This window comes from Triticum dicoccoides, chromosome 6B (genome assembly GCF_002162155.2).
Source record: "Triticum dicoccoides isolate Atlit2015 ecotype Zavitan chromosome 6B, WEW_v2.0, whole genome shotgun sequence".
Classification (NCBI taxonomy): Eukaryota; Viridiplantae; Streptophyta; class Magnoliopsida; order Poales; family Poaceae; genus Triticum; species Triticum dicoccoides.
In genome coordinates this window covers 639,393,824-639,406,995 of record NC_041391.1, presented here as the reverse complement: position 1 = coordinate 639,406,995, position 13,172 = coordinate 639,393,824, and the positions used below count along the sequence as shown (strand labels likewise).

At 49.9% G+C, this 13,172-nt stretch overlaps 1 protein-coding gene across 1 annotated transcript in view; it reads left to right on the top strand.

Annotated features, from left to right (window-relative positions):
- The first annotated feature begins 220 nt into the window (after nucleotides 1-220).
- The window catches only part of LOC119322718 (kinesin-like protein KIN-7D, chloroplastic), an 18,592-nt gene continuing 5,640 nt past the window's right edge, over nucleotides 221-13,172 (top strand). The window contains exons 1-15 of the mRNA XM_037596222.1: nucleotides 221-652; nucleotides 745-842; nucleotides 1,891-1,980; nucleotides 2,322-2,374; nucleotides 2,712-2,777; nucleotides 2,871-2,924; nucleotides 3,739-3,798; nucleotides 4,903-4,981; nucleotides 6,141-6,208; nucleotides 6,353-6,415; nucleotides 6,538-6,642; nucleotides 7,213-7,317; nucleotides 7,434-7,541; nucleotides 7,660-7,806; nucleotides 7,981-8,163. Coding sequence (XP_037452119.1) covers nucleotides 399-652; nucleotides 745-842; nucleotides 1,891-1,980; nucleotides 2,322-2,374; nucleotides 2,712-2,777; nucleotides 2,871-2,924; nucleotides 3,739-3,798; nucleotides 4,903-4,981; nucleotides 6,141-6,208; nucleotides 6,353-6,415; nucleotides 6,538-6,642; nucleotides 7,213-7,317; nucleotides 7,434-7,541; nucleotides 7,660-7,806; nucleotides 7,981-8,163 — 1,533 coding nt within the window. The 5' untranslated portion in view covers nucleotides 221-398. The remainder of the gene's footprint in view (nucleotides 653-744; nucleotides 843-1,890; nucleotides 1,981-2,321; nucleotides 2,375-2,711; nucleotides 2,778-2,870; nucleotides 2,925-3,738; nucleotides 3,799-4,902; nucleotides 4,982-6,140; nucleotides 6,209-6,352; nucleotides 6,416-6,537; nucleotides 6,643-7,212; nucleotides 7,318-7,433; nucleotides 7,542-7,659; nucleotides 7,807-7,980; nucleotides 8,164-13,172) is intronic.

Genomic DNA, 13,172 nt, shown 5'->3' with positions numbered 1-13,172 from the left:
CTGTACCGTCTCGGCCCAGCATCCAATCAAAAACCCACGCGTCCACATCGCTGCGCTCCCACCAACATGTAGACCCATCGGCGTCGAGGCCCCACCAGTCAGCGTCCCGCCTCCACCCCACCCACCAAGAGCCAGTTGGAGCGGAGTAGTTTCTTTTCCTTCTTTTCTTTCTTTCTTTCTTCTCTGGCGCACTCTGCCTCGCTTCCGGCGGAAGCAAAAGGGTGGCGAGGGCCATCCATTCCATCCGAAAGGAAAGCAGCCACGAGCGAGTGAAGTGACACGAACGGGAAAGGGGAAAGGGGAAAGAAAACCCTAGAGAAAACCCGCGTTAAAGCGGGGGGCCGCGGGATCCGAATGCCGGGTGCTGCCGCCACGTGCTGCCGCTAGATCTCGCGCCAATGGCGACGCGCCCGGCCTCGCGCCAGCGGAGGGCGGCCAGGGGCTCGCAGCAGCAGCAGGTTCAGCAGCAGTCGGGCTCGCCGACGTCGACGGCGACCACGTCGTCGTCGCGGCTCGCGCCGGAGATGATGTCGTCGCTCGAGGGGCCCGCGTCGCCGCGGCTCGTCGCGGGGCTGGACAACGCGGACGCCGACGACGACCAGGCCGCCACCAAGGAGAACGTCACCGTCACCGTCCGCTTCCGCCCGCTCAGGTTCCGCCCGCGCTCTCGTGTCGATTCGGTTTTGGATTTGGGGAATGTGGGTTGATTTTTGTTTCTGGTTCCTCCGTGTGTCGTTTTTGAAGCCCGCGGGAGATTCGGCAGGGGGAGGAGGTCGCGTGGTACGCCGACGGCGACACGGTCGTGCGGAGCGAGCAGAACCCCAACGTCGGCTACGCTTACGGTACGTTGCCTCCTCTTGCGTTGGTTGGCTTTGGATTACTTGGCGGTTGTGGCATAGGCACACTGTTTTCGTTCTGGATGTCATCTGTATTGTCATATGGTGAATTTGCTGTGTCGTGTCGAAATGTTCAGTCCTAGCCTAAGCCAGGGCCTGAACTGACCAGATGGGATTTGGGGATACTTCTAATTGTAGATGGTTGGAATTATCTCATGCCGCCCTGCCACTACTTAGTTTACTTTCCTAGAAATGTATCCAAATGTTCTATTGTCACCTTGGGATTCTGCATCAGTTTATCGGTGCATTTGAAATATGAACCTCATAAATCAAATCACAAATCGGTGTTTATTTTGCTTATAAGTATCAGACCAATAGGATAATGTTAGTATTCTCAAAACAGTGCACCGATTCACGAGGGGTACATACTTCAACATGGTAGTTTTGTGTACTGAATTACTGATGCACTGGGGATTGGATAATGTGCACCGTGTAGGCTTGCTGCTCCCGTGCTAATTCACAATCCATATGCTGATCTATGTAGGGAATTCTACAAAGCAAGTATTCACATGGCAGTCTAACATGCTTTAGCCATCTTAAAGGTTTAGCGCGTCGTGGTTGTACTTCATTAGCTCATGCTTAGGTACCAGGGCGGCTATTGGCTCTGTAAGAGGTAATTACATGAGAATTGACAGTTGGGCAGCACATAACTTTGGAGGACTCAAGTTTACTATAGGTTTTTCCTTTACAGAGGAATCAATTGTTGAAGTTTTCTGGTTATGGCGCTAAAACTATTGGTTCAGATAACATAATTTCTAGGTAGTTTTGTTTAAATGTTTGTTTACACATTCATTTGTATGAATAAATAAAACTCTTTCAATATCTCCTGCACAGCTAGTTATTCGAGTGAAGTAAGCTGTTCCTTTACATGGAACAATTGCAAATTAATATCAGGGAGAAGTAGGCACATTTCTGAGACTGGCATTTTATCTATTCTCTCCAGTTTCAAATTAAACTGTAGAGACTAATACTGTATTGTACTATTGTTACCCAGATCGGGTTTTTGCACCGACTACTACAACTCGCCAAGTATATGATGTTGCAGCTCAACATGTTGTCAGTGGTGCCATGGAGGGCATATATGGTAAGTGATATTTTCTTCTGTTACCCTCTTCAGCTTTATCTTACAACTTAGTATTATGATAACATCTTGTTCTTCCTTTCTGACTTACTTTTCTGATGAAAGAGGCTGGTTTCTGTTCATGGAATGTCACTTTACTATGAGATCTTGTAGAGGTCATAGTGAATATGGTTGCAGTAATTATTTAATTGTGGCACAAGTTTATTGGTTATACAGTCGCAGTTCCATTTTACTACGAGATATGGTCTGAATGAGATTACAATGCAATGATGATTCTGGATCTCTCTAAGACTTGTAGTTTGTTGGCCCTGCAAAGCAAAATATAATGCATTTTCATTATGCAGGAACAATATTTGCGTATGGCGTTACAAGCAGTGGAAAGACACATACAATGCATGTGAGAATACTTATGTAGCATCAAGCTTTTATTATTCTTTTACCGTAGGTATCAGCTGTGCTATATTCATAACTAATGCTCCATTGAGTGTAATCCATATCCATGTTAAATGCTCCTGATACCATGTCCGTGATTATTATTTATTTTGTGTGATAAACTGATTGTCCATGGAGTTAGGCAAGTTTCATTCTCTTTTGAAGCTTACACTTAGAATATACTCATTGATGAGAAAATGTGTTTTTCATTTTTATGTGACTAAGCTAATATTTACAAATCATCCGTTAGCTATACTTTTCAATGCCATCAGTTTCTTGATATACTTCTTCTTTTGAGTCAGGGAGATCAAAGATCCCCAGGAATAATACCTTTGGCTGTCAAAGATGCATTTAGCATTATACAGGAGGTACTCTTTAAATATATGATGCGATGATACATTCTTGCTAGTGCTGTAGTCATTGCTTCTTAAATTATAACTCAGCTTGGTTTTTCTTTGTAGACCCCAAATCGCGAGTTTCTCCTGCGTGTGTCATACTTGGAAATTTATAACGAGGTTTGCTAATTGTTGCTGCAATCATATTTCTTATCTTCATAGTATTTATAATCTTTTTCCATGTTTTAGTGAGAAAAGCACGTGCTCCCATGTACATATTGGTTTGTTCTTTTTCGTCTAGATGAAAAGGCAAGGCAGTGTTCCAGCTGTTTGTTTGAACCCCCCTCCCCCTCCCCTGGTAACCAGGGTTTGTTCTGAAATAAATCACAAGAATATCAGTGTTTTGAAATAAATCATGATTCAGGACCAACTGCAAGGACCATAGTGTCAAGTATTTGATATCATTGCACATGAAATTCTTTCCTCCAACCTGCAAGACATTGGTGCCAATTAGCATGATTACTAGGCTGGCTACTATAACAAAGTGATAGAAATTGGTTTGATGTAACCTTTGTCGCGCTGATGTTTCTAGAAGGCAGTGAAGCATATTCTTGCCCGATATGGTTCTAAAACTGTTGGATAGATCATAAATGTCAATGTATTCAGTATAAACTGAAAACAGAAAAATTTCTTGTGTATGATGTTTACTGTGTAACTTGGTATGTTGTCTACCGAGAAGGAGTCTTTGCTAAATCTCAAAATGTGCACCGTGTCAATAGCGGAGCCCCATGTTAGTCAATACTACAATCTGGCACAATTTTTTTTTCATTTTTCCTGCCTTTTCTTTTCTTGCAATTTTCCCCAGATGTCAGGAGGTCCATATTTTCGTAGGTGTTTCAATACTTTGCATCTGCAATGAATCATCAGACGACTTGTATATTGATCTTTACTTTACTTGGCTATGCTGTTCTAATGGAGGACTCATCAATTTTAGGTTGTCAATGATCTACTCAATCCTGCAGGACAAAGCTTACGAATTAGAGAGGATCCTCAGGTGTCAATATCTTACTTTCCTAATCTTCATTAAGAGCTCTTTCCTCTCTAAGTTAAAGCACTGCTGATGCTTCTTACTAACACAGTAATGATTATTATGGAGGATAACTGTCAGCATTTGTATTCTAGAATCTCCTGCAAGACTAGGTTCATAGGGTATGTTTGTTTGCTATCAGCCTGCCATAGCAATAGCATCCCTTGCTAATGTTTGCCAAACAATTGGTCAGAGAATCAGACATTCTGATGTATGTACTACTACTAATCACAATCCTCACACAAAGTAGCTAGATAATTGATACCCAATTTGAAATTCGGGATACAAGTAGAGGATGAGCTTGGGGAGGAAAAAGGCAGAAGGGGAATAGAGAAATGAGCGAGAAGCTCAGCTTGTTCCTATTCTAGCTGCCGTTACACTCACACAGCACCAGTCTTATATACAGTGCCAGTACAGGCCCATCAGGCCACACAAATTACACAGCCCAAATAACCCACGACACCCAATCGATATTTGAACTTGGCGCCTGTTACTTGCCTAGTTGCCATACATCTCCTCCCTGCTACCTGGTGACTCCTTGGTCAGCAGAAGGGATGCATTGCTGACACTCTGTTGGCAGGAATCTTAGCACAAACTGTGAAGGGAACCAGGGGGGGGGGGTGTGTGCATATCATGGACTGATAGTTTTTTATTACTCCCTCCGATCCATATTAATTGACGCTGATTTAGTATTGTACTAGATCAACGACAGTTAATATGGATCGGAAGGACTAGGACAATTTCCAGCACCACCAAACATACCCATAATATTCATGCCTGAAGTAATGTTATGTCATGCCCTTCAAAGGTTGCAAAAGGCTTGCAGTTTGTATGGTTTGGTCAATAAAAGCATTTCACTACAAGTTATGATATGTATGGTACTAGTCATGGATACATTTTCCAGTGTAGTGATGGGTACCATTCCAGATGTCTTTATTTGTGGAGAAGTTCATATTCTTAGAGTAACATGCCTAGAAGTTCAATCCTGACCTTGATAGGCACTTAGGATGAACGCAACTTATTATTCTGTACAATGAACTGATAGTTCCTCGGCCCGCATTAACTTCTCAGGGAACGTTTGTCGAGGGTATCAAAGAAGAAGTGGTATTATCTCCTGCACATGCTCTGTCCCTAATTGCAGCTGGAGAAGGTAACTTCTGTAATGATATAATTGTCTGCGTTTTTTGGTCCACCTGTGGATCTATTGTTGTGTTGCCAACTTGCAATGGTCGAACATTTGGCTCTCTAGTAGTAGTATTGAGGATGACATGTCCATTTATTGAGATCTTATCTCATGGATTATTCTCTGGCAAAGTTAGAAGATCGAGACCACCAGAAAAAGGAAAATGTGTATTTGTCAACCTTGAACTCTGTCGGAAGTTCACCTTTTAAGCATAAACTCTAACACCATTGTAAACTTGCACTATTGACACTGTTCACTTTTCACCCTCGGGTGGTCTCACGAACGCTTTGGGTGACGTGAATGGCACATGTCTGCCACATCACTGCAATGAGTAAACAAACACTAAACAACCGACAGTCACAAATAAACTCCACCGTTAGGATAAAATAACTTCCACAAAAAAGAATGCTAAAAGTGGAAGAACAATGGCCAGAAACAGATAAAATAAACGGAACTTGTGGCAGCAATGTCAGTGATGTGGCTGAAAAGTTCACGCACCTTTTCAGTTTTCTTAAGAAAGGACTAGACAAGTAGCTCGAAGTTCTGAAACTGATCATAATCTCTTAATAATTGTAAGTACTTACTAGAGAAATACCATTCGAGCTGTTGATACTGCTGACGATGACGTATACTCTGGTTACTCCCTACTTGCTACTGGTTTAAATCATGCTACACCTGTGGGTCGTGCAGTATGACTGGTCAAGTACTGCACACCCTTTGGATAAACCTTTGGCTGTCTTACATGATTGATGACGCAGAGCCTCTCAACTGCACACCCTTTGGATAAGAGTCAGAGGACAATGTAGCGGCTCGCCATTGACTGTATTCTGGATCACTGGCCTTTCCAGCACCTGACTAACAGAGTTGTAGAAAGACAATTTCGGCATTACAGAAAAGTTTAAAAGCTGGTTTTAGTTCACCAAATGCTTGTCTTTTGTGGTGATATACGTACAAGATATATATTATGTTGAGATTGCATTCCCCTGAGTACACTCGTTTGTGGTAGTATCTCACTTTATAAAATGTATCCACTTTGACTTTCCAGTGGTGCAGATGTGCTTGTTATATGTGCCCTTAGCCAGCATATTCGGTTTATTTGCTAATCTGTGTGTTCATTCTAATGCAGAGCATAGACATGTTGGATCCACTAACTTCAATCTATTAAGTAGTAGAAGTCATACAATTTTTACACTGGTAATGAGGCGTGATTTTTTTTTATATGTTTGTAGTATGCAAGGCTACCATTTGACCGATCTGCAACATGTACTTTTATATTAGTGAAAGAGCTTCACTTGATGTCTGGAAATGCTCCTTAGGTTTTGCCTTGTTATATGACAGACAATAGAGAGCAGCTCTTACGGCGACTCTAATGAAGGGGAAGCAGTCACCTTCTCACAGCTGGTGGGTTTGGATCCTGCTGTTTTTCATATTTCTAAAATTTACCTTTTTTTTGCATTTAGCATGTCTTGATCCATGCTGCCAGAGTATATATTGATTCTTCAAATGTCTCTCCTTTTTTGTAGAACCTCATCGATCTGGCAGGTTCAGAGAGCTCAAGGGCAGAAACAACTGGAGTACGCCGAAAGGAAGGATCTTACATCAATAAAAGCTTGCTAACTCTTGGAACGGTAAGGCTCATTAACACTACTTGGCTATACGTCATAAGATTCTGATATCTTTGCATTGCCTTGCCTTGTGCTTTATTAATTCTACTACCAAACATGTTACAATGTCATCTGCTATTCTGCTGTGCTCTTGACTTCATGTTCATGTGGAACATGCAGTTAAATGAGTTTATTATCCACATCATAACGTGCTAAATCCTGATACATGAAATTCATAATCTGGAAGATCGGAATTCTTCAGATGTATGCATGGCATTGTTTATCACTTGACTACAAATCTATATTTTTCTTCACTGGCGTTTTCTGTGTATCGCTCGTCTGTCTTTGATTTAGGCGAACCCATGTTTACTCAGTGATTGACAATCCGAACACTTCACTGTTTTGACTTTCATCAAGGATTTAATTTGCTATTACCTTTTATCTTTTTAACTGTGAACAATCTGGTCAAGGAACATGCTTTAGTTTTGCGCTTTTGTTTGTTATCTCAATTTGTAAGTTTTGGTGTCTTAGTTGTCATGAACTGAGAATTTTTTCTTCTTGAACAACAGAGCAATCACCATGTTTCTTTTTCAGGTGATATCAAAACTGACTGATGGAAAAGCTACACATATTCCGTTTCGAGATTCAAAACTAACACGGCTACTTCAGTCATCCTTGAGTGGACAAGGGCGCGTTTCAGTGAGTTGTTTCTTGTCCACTTGGCACACTGGTTATAATTAATGTGATTATGATTTTAATTTGAGACGTAATGTTATTTGGATTTGTGACATACTAACCACATCATTTCGTTGCAGCTAATTTGCACAGTGACCCCGGCATCAAGCAACTCCGAAGAGACCCACAACACACTAAAATTTGCCCACCGTGCAAAGCGCATTGAGGTCCAAGCATCACAAAACAAGGTAAGTCATGATTAGTTGCTTACCTGTAATTCTAAAGCCAGCTTTTTTTTCCAAGTTATATTCTGAGGTACTTCTGCATTCTGAAATGTTCTTCTGCATCTGTCTTTATGATCTACAGATAATTGATGAAAAATCTTTGATAAAGAAATACCAGAATGAGATTCGCAGATTAAAGGAAGAGCTAGAACAGCTGAAAATGGGTATTATTACTGGAACTCCGTTAAAAGATGCCGAAGACGACAATATGATCCTTTGGAAGCAGAAGGTGAAAAACTGTTTTATTGTTGCTGAATTTGTCCTTGACTCTATATATGACATCTTATCTTGAGCCGCTCTTGTGTCTGAAGCATTGTGTAGAATCAGATAATTTTGAACTATATAACACTTTCTCTTTTGTTGGTGTATCCTCCTAACTATGGTCTGTTCATCATATGAAAAGCTAGAAGATGGTAACGTCAAGTTGCAATCAAGACTTGAACAAGAAGAGGAAGCTAAATCAGCTTTGCTTGCAAGGATACAGCGGCTCACAAAACTTATCCTTGTTTCCACAAAGGCAACTCCGACTTCTAGATTTTCTCCACATCCTGGGCCAAGAAGGAGACACTCTTTTGGGGAAGAGGAGGTCAGGTTATAGATATATATGATGGCAGACATTAATTTTCTTTTTTGATATTAGTTTTCTTTGGTTGCTGGTATGTTATACTTTGGAGAATAAATGGACAGATCCAGTTTCTAGAAACATGGAGTTGGTAGTTGGTAGGACTAGGGTTCCTACCGGCTCTACTCCGTAGGTTATACGGGCAGAACAGCGAGGGTTGGGGGCGAGGGCGGCGGCTCCGGCGTGTTGACGCCGTCGCGAGGGAGAAGAAGGGCGGCGGCGGCTAGGGCAAGGTGCGGCTAGGGTTTCCGGCTCCTCTGGAGCCGGGCAATATGATAGAACTATCTTTATTGCTTGATCTCAAACGATGTCTTACAACTAGTATTTATAACTTTAGCCTAAGATAACTTGCCTAAGATAACTTGTGGGTCAAGCCCCTAATACTTGCCACTGAACGAGGATGAACCAGACGCCACGACGGAGCTGCGCCTGCAATACCTTTGCCGGCTCTGGAAGAATGCGACCATTGGCGATGGGAGGAAGCGCCGGTGGCTCGCCACGAAAAGGCTTGAGCAGCCCCACATGGAAAACGTCGTGGATGCGAGCGCGGGCTGGAAGCTGAAGACGATAGGCCACCTTCCCAATGCGCTCCAAGATAGGGAAGGGCCCGGCGTAGCGAGGGCCGAGCTTGCGCTTCGCGCGCGGGTCGAGGGACTGCGTAGAGCGATGGAGAAGACGCAGCCACACCCAATCACCCACCGTGAACTCCGCCTCGCGATGATGATCGTCGTAGTAGTGCTTGGCCAGCTGCTGGGCCTGAAGGAGACGCTGACGAACCTCAGCAAGCATCTCGTCACGAGTGCGGATGAGGTCACCCGCAACCTCCGTCCGAGCTGTCTCCGGTTCCACCGGAAGTATAGGCGGGGGTGGTCGACCATAGACCACCTCAAATGGCGTAGCGCGCAGGGCGGAGTGATAAGAGGTGTTGTAGCAGTACTCCGCCCAAGAGAGCCAGTCCACCCAAGCGCGAGGCCGATCACCTGTCACACAACGCAAATACATGGCAATGACCTTGTTAACCACCTCGGACTGACCGTCCGTCTGAGGATGGAACGCCGTACTCAGGCGGAGATGGACACCCGCCATCCTGAAGATGTCGCACCAGACATGGCCCGTGAACACAGGGTCTCGATAACTGACGATCGAAGCAGGGAACCCGTGTAGACGGACGATGCCGTCGAAGAAGGCCCGGGCCACGGACGCCGCCGTGTATGGATGTCCGAGCGCTATGAAGTGGGCGTACTTGGAGAAGCGGTCGACCACCGTGAGGATGACCGACTTGCCGCCCACCTTGGGAAGGCCCTCAATGAAGTCCATGGATATGTCCGCCCAGACCTGAGAGGGTACCTCCAAGGGCTGGAGTAACCCGGCCGGCCTGAGAGTCTCTGTCTTGTTGCGCTGGCATGTCTGACAAGACTGCACCCAGTCGTGGACCAGGCGCGATCGCCAGGGATGTAGAAGTCGGCGCGAAGACGATGGAGGGTTTTCTGCATACCCTCATGACCCGCCGAGTGGGCGAGCTGTAACACCTGGTGACGGAGATCATCCTGCGCCGGAACAAAGACCCGGCGCCCATGGAGGAGCAGTCCGTCAGAAAAGCGCCAAGGCTCCTCCAGGTCGCCGGCCGTGAGCTGCTGCTGAAGACGGACGGCGTCGTCGGCCGTCACAGTGGCGCGGCGAATGTCGGCGAAGAGGCCGAACGTCGGCCCGGAGCGGATGCACAGGGCCGCTCCGGCGGACTCGTCACCGGAGGAAGCGAGGTCGGAGTCGCGACGGGACAGCGCGTCGGCCACGGTGTTAAGGCGGCCCGGCCGATACTCGACGGAGAAGTCGAAGCCGAAGAGCTTGCTGATCCACTGGTGCTGCGGCACGGTCGACAGCCGTTGGTCCAGCAAAAACTTCAGGCTGTAGTGGTCGGTGCGAAAGGCCGGCTGAAGAAGGCGAGGGGCCCATCGCCCTGATGAAGCACGACGCCGAACCCTGCGCCCGAGGCGTCACAGTCCACCACGAACGGGCGATCGAAGTCGGGCATCTGGAGGACGGGGCCCGTCGTGAGGGCCCCCCTTGAGGGCCTCGAACGCCGTTGTCGCCTCGTCGTCCTAGGCGAAAGCGTCGCGGCGAAGCAACCGCGTGAGGGGCGCCGCGATAAGCCCGAACTCTCGGATAAATTTCCGGTAGTAGCCGGCGAGGCCGAGGAACCCGTGGAGAGCCCGCAGCGAGTGAGGCGTCGGCCATGCGGAGACGGCTGCCACCTTGTCGGCGTCCATAGCCACCCCGTCGGCCGAGATGACGTGGCCCAAGTAGGCCACCGAAGGCGTCCCGAACGAGCACTTCGAGCGCTTAAGGTGGAGGTGGTGCGCTTGAAGCTCGTTGAAGACGATGGCGACGTGCTGGAGGTGCTCGGCCCAAGACGCACTGTAGATTAGAATATCATCAAAGAAAACGAGCACAAGCCGGCGTAAGTAGGGCCTGAGGACGTCGTTCATCAAAGCCTGGAAGGTCACCGGGGCATTGGTGAGGCCAAAGGGCATCACCAAGAACTCGAAGTGGCCGTGATGAGTCCGAAACGCCGTCTTGGCGATGTCATCCGGGTGCATGCGCACCTGGTGGTACCCCGACCGGAGGTCAAGTTTGGTGAGGAAGCGCGCCCCGTGGAGCTCATCGAGGAGCTCGTCGACCACCGGAATAGGGAACTTGTCCTTAAGGGTGACAGCATTAAGGGCACGGTAGTCGATGCAGAAACGCCATGTGCCGTCTGACTTGCGGACGAGAAGCACCGGCGCGGTAAATGGCGAAGTGGAGAGCCGGATGATGCCTGCCGCGAGCATGAGCGCACACTGCCGCTCCAACTCATCCTTCTGCAACTGTGGGTAGCGGTAAGGCTGTACCGCCACCGGTGCGGAGCCTGGCAGAAGATGTATACGGTGATCGTACGTGCGGGCGGGCGGCAGCCCCTGTGGCTTGGTGAAGATGTCCGCGTGCTGCTGGAGGAGGCTCTCCAATAGTGGGTGCTCGGCCATGGCGGTGGTCGCGGCCAGCTGGAGTGGAGTGGTTGGGGCGGCACCTCCAATGCCGTCCCACTGAATGCGGCGGCCCAACCGCCAGAAGGTCATCGTCAGCGCGTCGAAATCCCATAGAATAGGACCAAGAGTGCGTAGGAAGTCGACGCCGAGGATGAAGTCGAAGCAGCCCAAGTCGATGCCGGCGCAGGTGATGGTGAAGTGCTCGTCGCCGATAGTGATGGGCACGTCGCGGGCGAGCCCGTGGCAGCGGAGACGGTCGCCATTAGCGACTGTGACTCGCAACTGCTAACCGCCGGTTGGTTGTAATGCAAGGCGCCGCATGGTGGTCTCCGGCAGAAAGTTATGCGTGGACCCTGTATCCACTAGGGCCGCCAGGCGCTCGCCCTGGATCATGACCGGTAAGAGCATCGTCCGTTCATCACGGATGCCGGCCAGCGCGTGTAGGGACACCACAAGGGCGGTGGCCGGGGCGGGCGCGGGTGCCGCTGCGGGCTCCGCAAGGGCTGGAGCGCCGAGGCCATCCTCCAGTGTCTCCTCCTCAGGCTCGTCTGTCGTCTCCAGGTAGAAGAGGCGGGGACAAACATGGCCCGGTGCATAGGGCGCATCACAATTGAAACACAAGCCCAGGCGCCGGCGTTCCAGCTGTTCCGCCTGAGTGAGGCACCTGAATGGCCGCGTCGGTGCCGGGGTGGGTGCCGGGGCGGCTGTGGACGACGCCGGTGCTGCCGGAGACGGCCGGGGAAGCTGTCGGCCCCCACGTGGCGCGGATGGACGCGTTAAGGCCTGGGCGCATTGCTCGAACGCCCGGGCATAGTACATGGCCGTCTGAAGGTCTTGGGGCCCCTTCATCTCGACATCCACGCGGATGTGGTCGGGAAGGCCGCCGATGAAAAGCTCCGCCCGTTGTAAGGCCGTCACACCGGGCGCGTGGCACGCCAGGGCCTGGAAGCGGTCGGCGAAGTCCTGCACCGTGGAGGTGAACGACAAGCGGCCCAACTCGGCCAAGCGGCTCCCGCGGACCGGTGGCCCGAAACGAAGAAGGCACAGCTCTCGGAAACGATCCCACGGGGGCATGCCGCCCTCGTCCTGCTCGAGGGCATAGTACCATGTCTGGGCGGCCCCGCGGAGATGGTAGGAAGCCAGCCAAGTACGCTCCGACGCGGGTGTGCGTTGTCCGCGAAAGAACTGGTCACACTGGTTGAGCCAGTTAAGAGGGTCGTCGGAGCCGTCGTATGTGGCGAAGTCGATCTTGGCGAACCGGGGCGGCCGCTGGTGTGGCGCGCCCTGGCCCACTGCCTCGGCGGTGCGTAGGGCGGATGATGGTGCGCGGTCCATGGTGGAAGGCCCGGCGTAGTTCCCGGTGACGCCCGACGCCTCGGGCTGCAACGGGAAACCGGACGGTGGACGGGCCCCTGGGTAGGCCGATGGCGGCCCGTGAAGCCAGTCGGGGAGTGGTGATGGCGATGACGGAAAGCGGACCTCCTGGATCGGAAGCCCGCTCGGCGACGACCGGCCCAAGTTAGGGCTGGGATGGGGCGGTGGAGGACCCTGCTCCGTGGCTGCTGGAAGTGACGGCGCGGCGGGAGACGGCGCGGATGGTGCGGTCCAGGTGGGCCACTGCGGCCCTGTGGTGGCGGCGAGTGGCGCGGTTGCCGTCGCGAGCGGCGGCGGCCACGGCGGCGGTGCGGCCGCCGGGGCGGGGAGCGCCGGGTAGCCTCCGGTGATGGCCCCCGGTACCGAGTACCACGGCAGGGCCTGCGGACCCGCGGCCAGGGCGGGATGTAGTGGTGGAGGCGGCCCGTACGGACTTGCCAGGTAGAGGCGGATGCCTTGGACCGCGGCGACTAGGTCGTTGAGGACGCCGGCCATTGCCTCCTGTGTGAACTGCTGCGGCTGCGGGGGAGGTGACGGCGGCGGCGTATGTTGGACGGGGGTCGGTGGCCGCCCGTG